We start from the raw sequence: 20,647 nt of genomic DNA, 5'->3' as shown, positions 1-20,647 counted from the left end.
AATTTGAACCTGTCCAAGATATGTAATAATTAGAAAGCATCTCAAAACATCGTTCATATCTTGGTTGCTTGCGTCTTGTGTATGATTCAGCGGAGGGAGTCACTGTGCTTGTACAGACCCCGAACTGGATTGGAGAGACTGAGTGACCCTGCGATCCTTCAACGCTACGTTTCTAAAACAGAGTTTTCTTTATCAGTCGCTTAAAATTAATTTTTGGTTCGTGAATGATACGGAATGATTGACTGATTGTATGTGTTACCGTGTAAGTCGAGCTTGGCCAGATCTTTAAGGTTGCGAAATCTCCGATATGTATCAGAAAATATTTATTCGCGATTTGACAAATCTATAGTGTCGTCTGTTTTTCGAAGCCGGTGTCGAACTAGGAAGTCGGACTTATACTCAGATCTACAAAGTGATGAAATCGCCGATATAATGAATATTTGCCCGCTATTTAAAAAAATAGTGACAATGTCACTGGTCGCTCCCATATATTATCAAAACAAGCTAAAATCAAGCTAAAAGATTTTTTATCACAAATAGAAACAATTCCCCCAATAAAATAAAATTATACAAATTTCACCAGAATTTGATCAAATCTTACTGACGTCACCCGTAAAAACCTCTATACTAAGTTTGAACTCAATCGGACATGTGGTTTTAGAGTTAAAAAAAAAATTTTTGATCAAAATGAAAAAATAGCCAAAAAATGCAAATATGCAAAGTTCACCACGATTTGCCCAGATTTGGGAAAGGTCACTCCTATGCACTTCCATACCAAGTTTCAAATCAATCAGACTTGTGGTTTCAGAGAAGAAGATTTTTTGACCAAAAATGGGAGAAAATTACAAAAAAATTCATGAAAAATAGCAAGTCCAAGATACTGACCAAAGATGTGCACAATCATTTCAGGTCAGCCCAAAGTACTTACATGCTAATTTTTCTTCTAATCTGCTCAGTGGCTATTGAGATTTTCAATAAAATGTAAACTTGTAAACATATATACATATGGCTATGGGAGCTAACAAGCGACCCAATGGTCGACAGAGCTCTGCTGTGTTATGTAGAGAGCAACGTTTTGTGACATATGTATTGATGAAGAAGGTTGAGATCTTTGATAGCTCATTTCAGGATGGCCTGACCTAAAATGGCAAAATTAGCTGCAAAAATACAAAATGATGATTTCATCATAATTATGTATAAAATGTATACCAAATATCAAAGCTATCACATGAGTAACTTTGAGAAACAAATATTTTGACCAAAAACGGCAAAAACTGACCCAAAAATACAAAAATTGAAGATTTCATCAAATTTCACTATATCACACTAAGAGAGCCCCCAGGAACCTGTGTACCAAATATCAAAGGCATCAGACAAGTAGTTTTTGAGAAACACATTTTTTGACCAAAAATGGCAAAAATTGCACCAAAAATACAAAATTGCAGATTTCATCATATATTCTGTATATCATATTTAGTTTATCTGTAGGAACCTGTATACCAAATATCAAAGCTGTCAGACGAGCGGTTTTGATGAAATAAATTTTTGACCAAAAATGACAAAAAAATTCCTTAAAAATACAGATTTGCTTATTTCATTACAATTTGAACAAATCCAAGTTGGGTTATCCCTAGGAACCTATATACCAAATATCAAAGCTGTCAGACAAGCGGTTTTGATGAAATAAATTTTTGACCAAAAATGACAAAAAAATTCCTTAAAAATACAGATTTGCATATTTCATCACAATTTGAACAAATCCAAGTTGGGTTATCCCTAGGGACTTGTATACCAAATATCAAAGCTGTCTGACCAGCGGTTATGAAGAAGAAGATTTTTTACCAAAAGCGCCTTTTTTGGCACTAATTTGCATATTTTTGGCAATGACAACTTCATTTGAACAAAATCTCATCTACAGCCCATCATCCATGTACACACCAAATATCAAGATGAAATGTGCAGCGGTTTTGGAGTTTTTGATGTTGACGGACAGACATACAGACACACAGACATACAGACATACAGACATACATACATACAGACATTTCCCTAGCCTATAAGAATAGCTTCCATTGCCATATATACATATGGCTATGGGAGCTAAAAATAGTATCGTCTTAAAGCTTGTTGTAAGGAATGTGTTTCATACAAGACCAGCCCAAACTCCTGATGATTTCGGATATGTCCTCTGTTCAAGTCCCGATCGCCAAGTAAAAATGTTTACATCACAGTCACTTGTGAGCTATTCAGCTCTGGGACTATTCGCCAAATAGACGAGTGTACATAAGCGAGAAAAAACCGCTTATGTACACTCGTCTATTGGGCGAATAGTCCCAGAGCTGAATAGCTCACGAGAGACTGTGTTTACATGTAAAGAATGTAATTTGTGCAAGGGCCTCCCGAGTCCCGATGATATCCGATCGGCCCTCTCGACGAAGTCCCGTGTGGACATTTAGGGCCTAATGAAAAAAAATGCTTTACATGTAAAAAATGTATTTCGTGCATTAATAAATCTAATAATGTAAAACATACAGTATTCTTGACTTCCGGCCATGGATGCTAGTTTTGAACTAAGAGTCGGACAGAGGTATTCGGGTGGTCAGATCTGTTAGGTGGTGAAATCTCTGATATACATCGGATATTTACCCACGATTTGACAAAGTATCGTCTAGTATCAGAGTTAAAGTCCTAAGTCGCCGATATTTATCGGATAAATATCCGTGATTTCGTAGATCCGGCATGCCAACACCACACAGTGCAAGTAAACCTAGGATCGTCTGGTATCGAGATTAGCCTAGGAGTTCCGGCGCAATTGATATTTATCGGGTAAATATAATATCGGCGATTTCTCACACCCGGCGTACCGAGACACAGTAGGCAACAAGTCATTCCAATATCTTGTAATATCAATATTACAAGGTATAGTCCCGAAATTGCCTATATTTATTGGTTATATATCGGAGATTTGGCAGACCCGGGATGTCAAGATAAGAGACGCTTTGTGTAGTTTCGTCTTCGGATTTTAGAGTCCCGAAATCGCCAATATTAATATTTATCTGGTTAAAACCGGCGATAGTAGGCTGACTCAGCATGTCAAGATACGAACTGCATTTTGTAGTATCGTCTTGTATCGGTATCAGAATCCCGAAATCCCTTATAAAACAATCATCCTGAAAGAATTAGAACATAACGTTGTATCTTTTACAGATTTTTAAACTCGTCCGACTTTCTTTAGCCACTGTCTTCGAAAAACCTGTTCTGTGGGAAGACGGTAAAAGCTGACTCCGTTTGTTCTTCCCTGAGTGATTTTTGCACTCAACTGAACAACAGTTAACTATTTTTTATGCTACTGAGCATTAAAGAGTCGTAACGTGCAGAACTGCACTCCTGCAGCCATAAACTCCAATGCTTTGGTAGGCTGTCACATTCGTTCGTGTATCGCCGATGACGTCACACACGCTCCTCCCATGAGCCCTTTCGCGCCCATGGGATTCCGAGCTCATTTCCATAAATGTCGTCTACTTCAATGTCTCTTTTCGTCGCTCCGTAGTCGTCGGCGCGTGCAATTATGTTGCAAATTTGAGCTGCATTTTATTCAAGGGTGATTTTGGAAGGGATAAATGGTCAATGTCGCTGGACTTAGGTTTCCCTTTAATTTGAACTAACATATGGCTTGTAGTATATTTATAGGTGTTATTCTGTGAAAATTAGGGTACAATGTTCAAAGAAGTTCAAGGCGAACGATTATGTCTGTATGAGTGAAGTGTGTAAGGCAGCGATGTCTACCCTGCACACCCACTTAATCGCTATCTCTAATCACATATTGCAAACAGCTAACGTGACGAGATGGCAAATAACTTTAATTAGGAGCTCCATACCCCTTGAAACCCGTATTTCAAGGGGTGAATGTGCATTGAATATGCATTGTTTTTTAGATGGAAACGTCTCCTCATGATCTAAAGTCAATTGCCAATATTACTCTTGCATTTCAAAGCTATTGCTTTGTTCAGCATCTACTTCATATCTGAAATTATCATGATACAATGCATATTTTAGAAAAAAAATCATGAGAAATAATCCAGATTAGTCAAGATTAATTCTCAATTAACATGGTAAACTGGTTGCCAAATGAGTTAACACAATATCAGCTGAGAGACTATGGAAAACAGTCACCTTACCCAGTCCGGGTTATGTCCATAGAGAGTATATTAAGATTGACCAATCAGCGAACCTGCCGCCGCCAACGTCATGAATAATTAACCCTGCAATCCTTGGCTCGCAGATTGTAATGAGTTCGGAACTTTCGGCCAGATTTCGGCACACAGTCCATGTAGCCGACAATGAGATGCAAATGATATGCAGTCAAGGTCTCCTCAACTAACTTTCAGCTGGTTCTTCACTTTCTACTATTTTTATATTATTTTTTACAAAGGCACAGACTTATTCTACCTGCAACTTAAAACTGATAGTGATTTTGTAGCTCATTCTTTACTATTTTTCATAGTTTTTGGTAGCCGGTAACAGACACTTCGTGTTCGTGTCGGCTACATGGACGATCTGCCCAGATTTCACCCTTTATTTTTAGCACTAGGTAGTTTTTAGATGTAGACGTTATGCACAATGTTCAGTACGGTCAAGATGGCGACTGACACTGGTGGTTATTATATCGAATATTACTTCTTTGGATGGTTTTCCCGGCTAGGTACCGCTCCTAGAAATCAGGATTTGACCCTTGTAAATTTACAGCAAGTTATTTGTCGCCAAATATCGCCTATTTTTGGTCAAAGTTAATTTAACCTTTCCATCTGTAGCATGGAGAATGTTTCAAGCTTTGCAACGATGGGTCAACTGTTCTTGTCAATGATCGGAGCACGATGGAGCACGATTTTTTCTATCACCATGCATTTCCCGGTACGATTGACCCTTCGCTCAGAAAAACGCGTGCAGAATCAATCACCGAGAAGTTAACCAGAAGCTGGTAAAGAGTACGAAAAACGTCCAATAACTCTTTGTCGAACATGGTCTAGGGTAAAGAAACTCAGAAAACTATTCCTGAAGAAATCCTTACAATTTTTAACATGGTAGAACGTCGCAAATTGACTCGACACCTCCGGGTAGCCAACATTCTCACTCGATCGGTCACACACGGTGGATCTGTCAGGTCATATCGCGATCTCAGCATAACATTTCAAAGTGAACCCACTTAACCTTTAACCCTCATTACATATACTGTATGTGATTAGTTCTTGCCTTAACCTCATTACATAAATCAGTGTTCATTCTAGGACGTAAAAACAAGGGGCCACTGTAGGCCCCTACTTCTGACCCAAGGGGGCCATTTTAGAAAATCGGGGGCCGTCATGATCACACATGTAAAACCCTTGAATTTTCTGCTGAAAATACTATAGTCTATCAAGTCAAGAAAAGGAGAATACTTGAGAAAGGGCCACCTGTAACCAACGAAGCCTACAGCAAAGTTGTGCCCCGTACGTACGCAACAGGCCCAACAATGGCAGCAGCAATTATTAAACTAACCGTTTGGTTTGATTCAATTGTTTACGTAACTTATGTTTGATGTCGGACTTTAACAACTGTACAAATTACCACGGACTGTGATATTGACTGTGGAAACGATCATGATTAAAGCTTAGCGCACCGGTAGGATTTCTCCGAGTGGCCCCCGATTTGCACTGGTCGACAATTATCACATTGATACAACACGAGAGTGTAACCTGTACGACCTACATAAAGTGATCGATACATCAACTTTTAAACATAACTTGTAAAGTAAAGTAAAGTAAAGTAAGCCTTTATTGAAATCGTATCCCAGTTGGGATCTTGATCATAAAGTACAATAAAGGTTTTGCAAAAACAACAATGAAATATATATATATAAATATAAATATCTATACATGAGGTCAACGTCTGAAAGGTTCATAAATAGTTTACTTTGTCTTTTTCATTTTGTCTTGTCTGAGTTTAAAACATGTATGTATGTATTTTCTCAATTCACATAGTGATGCTTTATCTGTCCTTGAAAAGATGCTTACAAGGTCTTGTGTGCCTCTGAATGCATTTTTACAAATGTTTAGTTTACTGAAAAAATCATGTCTAATGTCTGTGTATCCTTTGCAATGAAAAAGAAAATGTATCTCATCTTCTACTTGTTTGTTTTGGCAAATTGGGCATGCTCTGTCTATGACATCGAGGTTTCTGTATCTACCTGTTTCTATGTGTAGTATGTGTGCACTAATGCGTAACTTGCACAGGGCTGATCTGTGATCTGGGTTTTTTATAACATGAAGGTAGCTTTCGAGAGAGAAATCTTTTTTCAACTCTCTGTATGTGCGAAGTTTATTTTTATGGTGCCCTTGTCTGGTATCATCATGAATCAATTCAAATGCACATTTTTCAAATAGCTGTTTAACTTTTGCATTGAAATTAGTATTAAACTGTTTGTCATTTTCTATCTTTACATTCATGGCATCTCACATATTTACGAGCAGCAACGATTGTTTAATTCCTGACACCCAATTATCTGTATGTGCATTGTCCAGTTGACAACCCAGATCATAAGCCTCACGATTCAGTGTTGTATCTGCTTTCTTACTTATTTTTAACCAATATTTGACCATTTGTGTTATGCTTGTATGTATTAGCAAATTTACGATCATTGGTTCTGACCAAAGGGTTTTACACAGCGGTGTTGTTCTATGCATAGACCTGGCTACTCTGGAAAACGAGATATGTCCGACCTAAACTGTGATGCAATTCAAAACGATCATCTGGCCGGCCAAGCATGAATGCTTTCCTTGCAGTGTTCAACGTTTCGCTGGTATGGACGATAAACGTGCAAACGCTTCAATTTAAGGGACTGCCCGATCATCCTGGGTTCATCAACTATTATATACCGTAGTACTGGCGTTAAAAATCTGAGCGGCGACTAGCTTTTCACGATAACGCGGCGGCCGGAGCCATTGCTTACATTCATCGATCGTACCACATGCGCACGGCTCCAATACACCATTGCCCCTACATCAGTCCTTTCTACCCATCTTCCTATGCACCACCATATATGCTGTAGTGGGCAAAGGTCAAAGGGTAACTGAATCGTTTTACATGGCACACTATGACTGAGGTAATGACCTTCGGGCAGCTACGTTAATGTATGAACTAAGTGAACTCTGCGTGATCGACCGACCCATTCACAAAATTCATAAAATGTTGCGCCCTTAGTGGCGCATCAAAGGTAGAAATGAGGGCCATTCGTGATTTTTTTGCGCAAATTGCGCAATGGCGCGTCCTAGAATTAACTCTGATAAATGGTACGCCATTGGCTTTTCCCTACTATCCTCTATATGGACATAACCCAGACTGTTACCAAGATACAAATATACGTTTCTACTAAAAGCATATTGTTGTCATGGTCCTGTGACTAAAAATCTATGCATCTTTCTTGCACCTTTCTGTTGTCTCATTGATTTGATTGTATCTCATCTTCTGAACGTGTTTTATTCCCTGAGTCTTTGTTGTGTGTAAATGTCAATTCACATGTGTAATCATGATTTCTTGATTGTAAATGATTTTTATTAGCTCCCATAGCCATATGTATATATGGCAATGGAAGCTATTCTTATTGGCTAGGGAACTGTCTGTATGTATGTCCGTCCAACATCAAAAACTCCAAAACCGCTGCACATTTCATCTTGATATTTGGTGTGTACATGGATAATGGGCTGTAGATGAGATTTTGTTCAAATGGAGTTGTCATTGCCAAAAATATGCAAATTAAGTGAAAAAATGTAAAAACAGTCAAAATTGAAAACACTCAATAACCACTGAGCAGATTACATGAAAAATTAGCATGTAAGTACTTTGGGCTGACCTGAAATGATTGTGCACATCTTGGGTCAGTATCTTGGACTTGCTATTTTTCATGAATTTTTTTGTAATTTTCTCCCATTTTTGGTCAAAAAATCTTCTTCTCTGAAATCACAAGTCTGATTGATTTAAAACTTGGTATGGAAGTGCATAGGAGTGACCTTTCCCAAATTTGGGCAAATCGTGGTGAAATTTGCATACTTTTAGTTTACACTTCCATAGACTCCCATGTATAAGGCAGATCTCCTAGACTCCCATGTATAAGGCCACGAAAAATAAAAGTTTAGTTTCTCATCATATTCATATTGCAAAAAGGATGCAGTGACACAATTTTTAGTCCCCACGGATGAAGTCCAGTGGGCTTATAGATTGGGTCATGTCTGTCTGATCATCCATCCGTGAGTCCATCCGTTCACGCAGATATCTCGGATATTTTGACAAAATATCATGTGACCTCGATGACCTTTGACCTCAAATATACATATTTGTCCATACCTCAGTAACCACAAGTGCTACCACCCTTCATATATGGTATGATGGGACCCCAGATGGGACACCTTATGACGCCACATATTGTAGCTCATTCATTATGTGCATATCTAATTTTGAGCGAGCCAATAGAGAAAGAGGTCTGATTTTTGGTATATAGGATCACCTAGCAATACAATTTTTTTGACAAAATGTCACATGACCTCGGTGGCCTTTGACCTCAAATATACATATTTGTCCATAACTCAGTAACCACATGTGCTACACCCTTCATGTATGGTATGATGGGAGACCTTATGACACTACATATTGTACCTGATTAATTATGCACATATCTAATTTTGAGCGAGCCAATAGAGCTAGAGGTCTGATTTTTGGTATATAGGGATAACTTAGCAATACAATTTTTTTGACCAAATGGCACATGACCTCAGTGAACTTTGACCTCAAATATACATATTTGTCCATAACTCAGTAACCACAAGTGCTACACCCTTCATGTATGGTATTGGGACACCTTATGATGCCACATATTGTACCTCATTAATTATGCACATATCTTATTTTGAGCCAGCCAATAAAGCTAGAGGTCTGATTTTTGGTATATAGGGATAACTTAGCAATACAATTTTTTTTTTGACAAAATGTCACGTTACCTCGGTGACCTTTGACCTCAAATATACATATTTGTCCATAACTCAGTAACCACAAGTGCTACACCCTTCATGTATGGTATGATGGGACACCTTTTGACGCCACATATTCACAGGCGCTCCTTAGCTGGGTAGTCTGCTAAGTGGATGGATTTTCGGATCGATCGATTGATCCCGCAGTCGATATGCCCGCCATTGCAACCTAAATACTCACAAGGTGTGCAACACAATCACTCAAAAAACACACCACCCGATTTGTCAACTGGCGGTGCGCTCGCACAAAACATTCAGAACTACACTCCCATATACCTAGTTGGATCACAAATTTAACCATCTCCTCAAAAATCACGTCGATGAATGTGTTACTCGCCTCATTTTGAAGAAATCGGCTATGTTTTGAGAAAAAGCGCGGTGAAATGCGGCCTGCAGAACGATTCTACCATATGACGTCGTTTTTTCAACTGCTGATTGGTTCAACTATACTACACCAGTGATGTCTTGCCATGACCTTTGTTTTGGCCGTTGATTAGCCAATCAGTAGTGGAATAAATTACATCATATGGTAGAATCGTTCTGCAGGCCACATTTCACTGCGCTTGGTCTCAAAACACGGCCGATTTCTTCAAGATGATGCGAGTAACACGTTCATCGGCGTGATTTTCGAGGAGATGGTTAAATTTATGATCCAACTAGGTATATGGGAGTGTAGTTCTGAATAATTTGTTTGAGCGCAAGGCCAGTTGAAAACCAGGATCGCGTGTTTTTTGAGTGATTGTGTTGTACGCCTTGTGAGTATTTAGGTTGCAGTGGCGGGCACATCGACTACGGGATCAATAGATCGATCCAAAAATCGATCTACTTAGCAGACTACCCAGCTAAGGAGCGCCTGTGCACATATTGTACCTCATTAATTATACGCATATCTAATTTTGAGCTCGCCAATAGAGCTACAGGTCTGATTTTTGGTATATAGGGATAACTTAGCAATACAATTTTTTTGACAAAATGTCACATGACCTCGGTGGCCTTTGACCTCAAATATACATATTTGTCCATAACTCAGTAACCACAAGTGCTACACCCTTCATATTTGGTATGATTTGACACCTTATGACACCACATACTGTACCTCATTAATTATGCACATATCTCATTCTGAGCAAGCCAATAGAGCTGGATGTCTGATTTTTGGTATATAGGGATAGCTATAGGAGAGAAATTTTTTGACCAAATGTCATGTGACCTCGATGACCTTTTACCTAAAATATATGTTTACGTCAATAAATAAGTAACCACAAGTGCTATGTCCTTGGTATTTTGTAGGATGGGAGACCTTATGACAACACATGCTTTACCTCATTAATTTTGCGCACATCTAATTCTGGGCAAGCGAATAGAGCTTGAGGTCTGATTTTTTGGCATATAGGGATTAATTAGCAATTTAATTTTTTTTTCAAAATGTCATGTGACCTCGATGACCTTTGACCTTGATTATACATATATATGCATATCTCAGTAACCACAAGTTCTATACCCTCCAATTTTGATAGGATATTAGACCTTAAGATGTCACATCTTGTACCTCATTTATTATGCGCATATGTATTTCTTGGCTGGCCAATACTGCTAGACGTCTGATCTTTTTTCCTGATTTAGAACCATAACTTAGACATGCCTCATGTATTTCAAATCGGGAACAACGACATAGACCTATGTGCCCATAGATCTCAACATATACACTCCAGTGATACTTCTTAATGACCACATTTCCCTGCCCCATCAAGACTAATACTCCTGTTACAAGTGGGGACTATGTCATTGTCAATGACTTGTTGAGTTAATGGTTGTATCACAGTATTCGATATTTCTAATTCTGTATTTTTTCCATTTTATATTCTGAATAAATAAATTAAACATTACTGTCTCCAGTACATTACATTTAAGTATTTTCACTTCATGCACTTTATCCCTTTCACACATGTTGAAATATCTGACCAGAGAGCAAACACTAAATAGTCCAGGATGGGAGCTACAGTGTCATTGACTCTATTTTTTCTGATTCTATGTATCTCATGCTCTGTCACCTCCTACACATCCTCTTTATACCATTATACCATACATATATTTGATAATTCTTCATAACTTTGAATATTACTTACATTCCAACAGAAAGTAAAGACATGATAATTATAGCATCTGTAAATTTCTTGTATGAATGTTCGACAACAATGCCATCCACAACTTGACCAGTGAACATTGGTAGAAATATTTCACCTGTATAAACAAAAGTAAGGCAATCAAAGTTACCACAAATGGAGAATTAATTCAGATAATAAATACCGGTAAATTTCAGCAGCCAGGTAAATTATCAAACTTCCTGGACATTTTCCTATAATAAACCATAATTAAAGTATATTTTTAGACCTGGGTAATCACAATAAGAGGTTTGACAGATGAAGTTATTGAAATATACTTGTATTCTGTTGTAATAATGACAAAAGGAATGGCTATTATACGAGACAATCAATCTAGCAAAAAAATTCAATCAATTAATACTGTGAGCCGACATACTAGTACTCTTCAAATTCAGTGTTTTGAAAACATTCAATAGATTGAAATATATCTATTTTAGAATATTTTGATTGACAGACTAAAAATTCAATTTACATGCTAGGTAGCCTTTCTAGGTTGCAGTTTGTAAAAGCACTGTTAGTGATACCTAGCTCTGGTGTAAAAGGGCAATAGCTGCACTTTTGATTGTGATTCCTGAAAACGAGTACAATTTCTTTCTCTTCTCCATGGAGTTATTGAAATACAATTTGTATTTTAGCAGTGCAAAACAATGCATTGTGTGGAATTCTGGTCTAGACTTAAAATTCCATTATGAGCAATAGCAATTGGGACATTACACAGACCTAGGCTGTGTTGAAAAGTTTAACGTCCCACATCCTAACATGATTTGGGAGTGGCAAATAGAACATCAATCTTTGAAAATTCATCAGTAGATGTATGATACTAGTAATTGTAAATAAACAACCTGGAACTTTTGGAAACAAATTTTGTTCAAAATGTTTTGAAATACGTTTGTGGAAGTGACAAAATACTGACCTGCAGAAGTTGCAAGCAGAGCTAGAATACCACTCAGCAAAAAAGACCAATCAGGAGCTGAATATGACAGCAGTCTGAGTAAACTTCCTGTCTGTAATTTTTTCTTCTTTTGGTCTTTGCCATCTTGAGAACCATCATCACTGTCACTATCACTGTCATAACCCTTCAAATCTGCATCATCACCAACATGATTGTGGAGCAACTTTTCATTCTCATGAAAGGTACCATCCTCTGCATTGATGTGAAGATTCAACGTCTTTGGTTTAATCCTACTCAGAATTCTCCAACATGCATATGGTAGTAGGGCAGCCACTGTTGTCCAGGCAAACAGGCCCCAGAACCATGGTTCATTGAGTTTTTTATCCAACTTAGAATAAATTAGTAACTTTATGATGAGATACAGAAACATCAAACCTCCAATAGTGAGAATATAATTTTTGGAGTTTTGAAGTCTGGGAGCTGCATTGCGGCCATTGCAATGTACCGCAATGCAAGCACCAAATATAATAGAGAACCGTAGTGGTGACAGAAACCAAATATCTACAAAGCAATCTTTGTATGAAAATTGGTATACTTCTGTCACAAATTTATGAAACTGGTCACCATGTACAAAGAGTACAGTTGTGATGCCAACATCAAGCAGACTCAATACAAAAGCTAGGAGAAGCAGGCAACTACAAGCCATGGTAATGAAGATTCTTCATCAAATTCTGATTCATTTGCTAGCTGTCATTCACGAGCTCTTGCAACTCCAACTAAAGTTCCAGTGTAGATGGCCTCATGACATGATGCACACAGGTACAGAAAATGTAAAACTTCGAGAGTTGGTTAACTTCAAAAGCAAACACAAACCTGCAAGAAATAAAAACACCAACAAACCCGATAAAATTAAAATAACATTATGTGTGTACTCCCTCGACCCGTCTGAATTAATGCACCACATTGCAAAATTGATTTTTGTTTGTGATGAAGTCTAGTTAGACTAGTACAAAAATGCTCCCATAAATATATTTGAAAAATATTCTCGTATTTTACAAGAAAGAACAATTTTGTGCAACTTTCATTTCCATAGTGTGTTTTAAAAAGTTTAAAATATTGGTATCAATTTTTCTGCATAAACTAGCTGAGGCACCCCTGCTGAATGTAAAGTCTATCAACTGAAATACATTAATTTGAATTGCAAATCTGTTGTTGAAGCTTAAATGCACTGAATTGACGCAACGGGCAACTCTAAAACAGCATATTATTCTTATAATGGGTGATTGTGGGTGAAGATCTTAATCAAATGTTGACTGCCCATGTGCGACTTTGTTTTGCGGCTGGAAAACACTGCGTCGATCTTTGTTGACATGTACAGTACAAAAATATTTTGGTCTTTGAATGTCTGTCTGCAGCCCGGTGCTGCAGAACGGACGGACCGACAATATTGAAATCGTCTTTTACGAGCAACAAATTATATTTGCCAATAAATCACATAAGCGCCCTTAACGTTGGCAGAATTTAGTTATCTTCTAGTTATATGCTTGTGATGAACGATGCTTTGTGTGAAATTGAGAAATGCCGGTAAAACCACAGTTACGAGTGGAGTGATACATAGCGGCCGCCGCGTAGTATACGTGTTACCCAGTGTATAAACTCAGTAGACTTAATTACCAAGTCTTTGTTGCACTGGTTGATTCCGCAGAAGGCTTTACGTAGAGACGTCTGCTCGCTTTGGCGGTTGGTATCGTTCTGCTGTTTGAGCGAGAGGAAATGCATAATGTACATGCGAGGCATTCCACGAATACAACGGCGGTGCAGCACCTGTGCAGGAGGGCGCCACCAATGGCCGAAAGCCCGCATTTCACTACACTCTCCTCTCTTTTATTTTTTGCAGGAATGGTTATTCTAGGGATCTAGAAGACTGAGATGCTAATTTTACAAGGCCGCCAGCTAGCAATGTAACTGGCTAGACCTTGACATTTAAACTGGCTGCCAGCTAGCAATGTTACTGGCAAGATATAAAACCATCCCTAGTGATAAATTCGCCTGGTATTGTTAACTGTTGCCTTAAGGAGGCGCACCAAATCAGTCCCCCTTGTCTTGGCAACAGCTACGGCAACATCCCTATAAGGCTGGGGTGCTGATGGTAGTGCCCCAGAGATACGGAGAATCGGTTTCTATCAATAACCGATCACTGGGCACTTCTTTCAATGCTCTTCGTTGCCATTGATCAAAATTGGCCGTTACGATGGAAAACCCGAAGTAGCAATTTTTGAAAGCTTTTGTCCACTAGCCTTACTGTGTTGATGGTACCTGTAAAGTTGTGGATATGTATGCGTTGCCGTGGCGAACACCATTCCTTTACCATTTGGAGGGCCTGACAATGGACATCTGACCCATAGTGATCCCCATGGGGTCCCCTAATGTGCAGAATTAAGGGCTTCTCTGACACACACATAGCGAGTGCACGAGCCAGGACCCTTTCTTGGACGCTCCAATTGCTGGCTCTGTTCGGTCCAGGCCCACTTCTCCCAGGGCTGAAACTTGTGATGATGAGACATACTGCTTCAGGGTCTTATATACTTGCTCATCAGCACTAGGGGCTTTCCCCTACTGCAATTTTCCACTCCCTAGGTCGCTCCAAGTTTGATTGAAAATACCCTGGGTCACAATAAACTTCTACGCCCCCAATGACTTTAACTGGGAATTCTGCCTTACGGCCACTTGGCCATTCGGTCAATTCCCATGCTGTGGAAGGGCAGTTTTGACCACGAAGTTTATTCCGCACTCGGTCAAGGTGGAAGCGAGAATCAGCTACTTCTAAGAGCTGGTGGTAATGTTGACCATTTGAAACTGACGCCTGTCTCACTGGTTCAACAGGTTGGTCAGTTTGCTGGTCTGTTTCAGCAGCTAATTCTACCTGATCTCCCCAGGTCATGCCTTCCCTATTGTCCATGTCAGTTACATCAGTTTGCACGTCCCCCTCTTGGGTTGGACTGTTAACAATTTGCACGTCCTCCTCTTGGGTTGGACTGTTACCCTCCATAGTACTTTGTACGTCCCCCTCATGTCGGTTTGATGTTTTTGTGGGTCCATATAGGATTTAATGTATTGGACCAAAATACGATTAAACGTTCCACTTGGCCGTCACTCTGATGTTGTGTAGGTTTTGTGTACCCCTAACAGTTCACATACCTCCTTAAAAACGTTAGAAACAAAGTTCCGGCCAAGGTCACGATGGCATTCCAAGGGCATGCCAAATCTACTGAGAAAATTGTCTAATAATGCTTTGCGACAGTAATTGCTTCCTCACTAGGTAGGGGGTAGGCCTCCATCTACTTTGAGAAATAATCACCCACTACTAAAATCTTGGTATTTCCCTTATCAGATATATGGAAAGGGCCATTGATAGCGATTCTCTCCATCGGGGCACCTACTACGTATGACTTAGCTTTTGCACAGGTGTCACATACCTGAACATGAGCACGGACGTCCACTGACATCCCGTACCAATAGTATTTGAGTCGAACCTTGGCAAGAGTACGTCCCATATCAGGGTTCGCGCTAACGTTCGCCACAGTCGCAAATAGCGAATAAATGTCCGTTGTGGCGAAAAAAAATTGCTACGCCTTCGCCACGCGTGGCAAAAGCTCGTGAATGGGTGCCGTGTTGGGATCATTGACCCAAGACGTTGTCTTCGAAAGTCGCGTCAGTCCTGCGATCCCAGACCGACTGTTTTCCCGAAGGACCAAGAATTTCGACATGCGGGTATTCATTGTGATCGATCCAAAATATGTAATGGATTATTTATGTAGCCCACTATTCTAACAACTAGTCGTTTTTCTAAATAAGTGTACGTTATTTTCCGCTATCAAAAATTTTCAGCATAAATGCTGCAAGCATCGTACAAAACATGTAACCACGTACATGACGTGTGTCGCGTCAGGGTGCAAGCGTGAAGGGTAACTTGAGTTCACGCCAGCATAGCAGCACAACGCGTATTCAAAACAGCGTGCATCATCGTTAATCACGCCGGTTCTGTCACTTTTAACGAATCAAAATAACCCTTAGATCAGTCAAATTATCGAAATATTCAGTCATTCAAATATCTAGTCTTTGAACAAAATAATTCGTTGCTCTGTTGTACGTCGACGACCGATGATCGACGCCCAGGGATCGACGGCAGAGTTCTTGACCGTGAGACTGAAGTGATGGCGTTGGACTTGCGGGCGATTGCCCAGGGCGAAAATGAGCAGGCGCGAAAAAGTTTCAAGATCCCCTGTTTGTATACCCTGGGTCCGTGTACGGTTTGGGTAGTTTCGAGACACCAAAACAATGCAAATGTGTTACGAATGCGCGGTACGATTCAATGCGGCTTGCGGGCAGCTACGGTTGCAAACTGCAAAGAGTTTATTGATTGTTCTCAGTTGGGAAAGTAACTAGGTTTAAAATAGCTTCTAATTTACAAAAAGTAAGGAAATAAGAAAACCACCATGAAGAGAACACAGACAGACGAACCACCGTCCTAGACCATGGTCGAACAAATTACAGCAAGGTTTTTGTCTGTGCATAAAAGTATAAAATGTGAGACTACAGAAGAGTCGGTTGATCTTAGATTTGTCGTACAGTCGAACTGCTCTTTTGATTTTTCACTGACTTAAGTCTTAAAACCTAAGCAATTTTTTAATACCAATAGTTTTCTTTGATACTTTTTGGAAAATGCCTTGCATAGTCAGGCAATCACTGTAATTTTGTGAAGAGCACCAGATAGCGGTATATACAGCAGTTTTTAAATCTTGTAAAAAATAAAAAAGAGGAATAATTATGGCCAATGATTAGACTTCGATGATTTTTCATGACATGTTGTGCAAGTTTTGTTCCAAGAACTCTAGCAGACCTATTTGTTGTTTGTGTCATAATAAAAGTTAAAAAATAACAAAAGTTTGTTTGTCCCTGTCTATAAAGAAAGGGGTCAATTTATTCACCAGCATTCATAAAATACAGATCTGAAAGGAAGTTACACCCAATTTTTGTTTAATACATATCTTTTTTTAATTGAAGGACAGACAACTTTCACAAAGGACCTGGAGTTTTACTGTGCTCCTGGTCACTATTATCTCCAACTATAAAATTGGCAGAAAATGTGCTCAGCAGTTTATCTGTCGAGGAATTAAAGTGTATGTACAATAGCCCTGGCCCAACATTTGGATAATAAAGTACAAACGTTATTGAAAATAGGGTTTGTGCAATTTGTATGTGAAATTGATTTGTTGGGTGTGGCTAATAAAAATTGCTTGTGGCTAAAAAAAATTTGATCATTTTAGCCACACTAACAGACTGTGGCTACAATGAAAAAATTCCTAGCGCCAACACTGCATATACCGCCATGTCCACCGAAACTACTTTCATGGAAGGTTTTCAATACCAACCCAATTAATATAAACCTTGGGTAAAACAACTAGCCAGCGAACTAACTTTCCATCATCAGCCTCCCACAATTTATACAGAATACCATCAGGAACTCTGAGCTGGTCGTACTGAGACCAGTAACTTTTCAGCGCAGGTGACTTATGAGAAATGTCTCCCCATGAGGGTCGCGGATGACCTCCTTCAACCAATCGAAATATTGGTCCTATACTGAGATCGTCCAATTGACATTTTCTCAATTCATATAACTAGTCTTCTCGAGACCAGAGATCGAGGTTCATGGTTTATCACTGTATCACTGTTTAAATTGAACTCAGCCTCCTGCTGTCTATCACCAACAGCTTGCTGTTTTGTGGATTTCTGGTGCACCTTTCCTTTCCCAAATTGAGGGCGTCCCCCCATGGAAAGACACCGGTTAGCCATTTCATCCGGAATTTCTTTTTCCACCACCTTTGAGGCATCATCACTCTCATGATTATCATCAGATGGAAATTCTTTCATGACTGACTAGTGATTTGCTGGTCTACACAGGCCTGTCACTATTTCGCTTCCTACATTATTGTCACTACTTGCCTGATTCACTCTATGGTGTTCCCTCCCACATTGATTGCATTGAATGACCGGGATGCAGCTCAACGCATCGGCGTTTTGGTGTTTATTACCTGGTCTATGAACAACCTTGAATTTATATTGACCCAAAACCTCAAGCCATCTTGCTAACTGTCCTTCAGGATTCTTAAATCTCAGCAACCAGACCAGTGAAGCATGGTCAGTTCTAATTGTGAATGCCAGGCCTGCCAATGAGATAATGTTTGAAATACTTCACGTAATTTACAACAGCCAAAAGTTCTTTTCTGGTCACACAATAATTTTTCTCTGCTTTATTTAGAACTCGACTAGCGTAGGCGAGGGGTTGTTCCACCCCTTCAATTTCTTGGGATAACAGCGACGGCCCCAATACCGATTGCACTCGCATCTGTGTCTAAAATGAACTGTCCCCCTTCTGATGGAAAGGCTAGCACCGGGGCTGATGTTAGTAATTCCTTTGTTTCATCAAATGCATCCTGACATTCAGGAGTCCAAACAAACACTGCATGTTTGCGAGTAAGCTCGTTTAAAGGCTTTGCAATGCTTGCAAAATTTCTGATGAAACGCCGGTAATATGATGCCAGCCCGAAGAAACTGCGCACTTCAGACACATTGCTAGGCACAGGCCATCTCTTGATGGATGTTATTTTCTTTTGATCTGTTGATACTCCTGTTTCGGAAATTGTGTGCCCCAAGAAGTCAACCTTCACAGCAAAATTGAATGCGCTTTTTGGCCTTTAATTTCAAACTAGCTTTTCTCAACCTATCAAACACTATCTGTAGTCTTTCCAATTCCTCCTGAACAGAAGATCCGTACACTATGTTGTCATCAATGTATAACAGTAGGATCTCCCACTGCAATCCATGAAAAACCTTTTCAACGAGTTTTTCGAATGTCCCCGGACTTCCACACAATCCCATGGGCATTGAGGTCCATTGTAAAATCCTGCCTGATGGTGTAACTATGGCAGATTTTTCCCGACTGTCCTTTTCTAACTCTACCTGGTAGAATCCCTGATTTAGATCTAAACAGCTGAAAATCCTTGCTCCTCCCAGACTTTCAAGATTAGGCCAAAGTAATGAAATTCTTTGTTTTGCGTCCCCACCCGCCTAGGTTTTTAAGGTTTCCATGAAAAACACACAGTGTATTTGAATAGGAAATTTTAGGACATGACCGCTTAGCTTTTCTGAACGAAAATTTTGTTACCATTTGTTATTTGCTGCAATAAATTACATTGTGTTAATTTTCTTGTGTGTGTTTTTCAGCCACTTAGACGCTTACCTTTTCCCATTTAGAGTGGACGCAAAACAAAGAATTTAATTACTTTGGCCTTATCCTGAATTCAGGGTATTGGCTGAGCATTGCAAAGTGTGATAGCATTGAGACGTCTATAGTCACAGACTAGTCGTAATGACCCATCTTTTTTACCCACTAATAGACAAGGACTAGACCACGCACTTTCCGATTCTTCTAACAATCCCTTATCCACAAAACTCTGAATTTGTCTATCTATTTCCTTCTTTTTCCAGTGAGGTGTCCTATATGGACGAGACTTGATTGGAACTTCAGAAGTTGTAGGGATATGGTGTTTTACAATATCAGTCTTTCCTGTATCCATGCTATCCTTACTAAACACATCCGAATTCTAACAAGCAAATCGTACACTTGTTTCTTTTGTTCATCAGAAGTAAGATTTACAATGCTTCGCTCATACAGATCTTTAACATGCTCTGGCATTTTCTCACACTGTTTAGCAGTGGCTACTCTTGCGGTCAGTGGCGTTGTTTTACTGGTAATCTGCTCATTTTGAATTGTGGAATTTTCTATGTCAAAATTCGTGTTTTTATCCATTTTCAATAGACCAACACATTGTCCCTTTTTCACCTCTATGTCCTGGCTACTAAGATTCATTACTCTAACTGCATGGAGATTACTCCCTGGCTTGCTTAGACAATGGGCACCCATCAACCCAGTTTCCCCGACAAAACTTGGTGTTACCATAGCAATGACCTCAGATTGCTTAGATTAAAAATCATCACATTTATCAGACACCCTTTGACCTCTGTATAAATGAAAACCCACTTGCCCAACTCATGGCTTTTTGTGCATTTGAGCTAACAGTATAGCCTCATGCCCGGCTGGAATAGACTGTGGCCAATTAGCCTGTAACCGACAGCAAAAAGGTTTCAAATCTTCGTGTGTTGTTTCTAGTATCTGGTCATTGATACTCACTTTCCCTTTTCGCAAATCAAGTTGACAATCAAATTTTCGCAGTAAGTCCATACCTATGATGCCAGCAGATCCACCCAATGTCTCTGCTACCAGAATAGATTCAAATCTCTCTTTAGTACCGATCTTAATTTTCACTCGAATTTGACCCAATAATGAAACATTTGACCCATCAGCCTGTGTAAGGTAATTGTCATAATCAATCAGCTTGGGACGCTCTTTTTCGGGAATGAGGTAGAAAAATTCCTTAGCAACTATTGCATTTGTACATCCCGGGTGACATTCTGTA

The 20,647-nt window shown here is 39.4% G+C and overlaps 1 protein-coding gene across 6 annotated transcripts in view; it reads right to left on the bottom strand.

Moving 5' to 3' along the window:
* The window catches only part of LOC139126639 (ABC-type oligopeptide transporter ABCB9-like), a 96,560-nt gene that overhangs the window by 60,441 nt on the left and 15,472 nt on the right, over positions 1-20,647 (bottom strand). For 3 of the 6 annotated variants that reach the window (XM_070692698.1, XM_070692696.1, XM_070692700.1), the window contains exons 2-3: positions 12,132-12,983; positions 11,183-11,297 (exon numbers count right to left, since the gene is read on the bottom strand). In XM_070692698.1, the coding sequence (XP_070548799.1) occupies positions 11,183-11,297; positions 12,132-12,816 (800 nt within the window). In that variant the 5' untranslated portion in view covers positions 12,817-12,983. Of the gene's footprint in view, positions 1-7,885; positions 7,954-11,182; positions 11,298-12,131; positions 12,984-13,784; positions 13,925-20,647 lie in introns of those variants that run through there. The other 3 variants (XM_070692697.1, XM_070692699.1, XM_070692701.1) reach the window with 3 other exon arrangements.

The sequence above is a fragment of the Ptychodera flava genome, unplaced genomic scaffold, assembly GCF_041260155.1.
Source record: "Ptychodera flava strain L36383 unplaced genomic scaffold, AS_Pfla_20210202 Scaffold_112__1_contigs__length_238456_pilon, whole genome shotgun sequence".
NCBI lineage: Eukaryota > Metazoa > Hemichordata > Enteropneusta > Ptychoderidae > Ptychodera > Ptychodera flava.
This window is presented reverse-complemented; position numbering and strand designations above follow the sequence as displayed.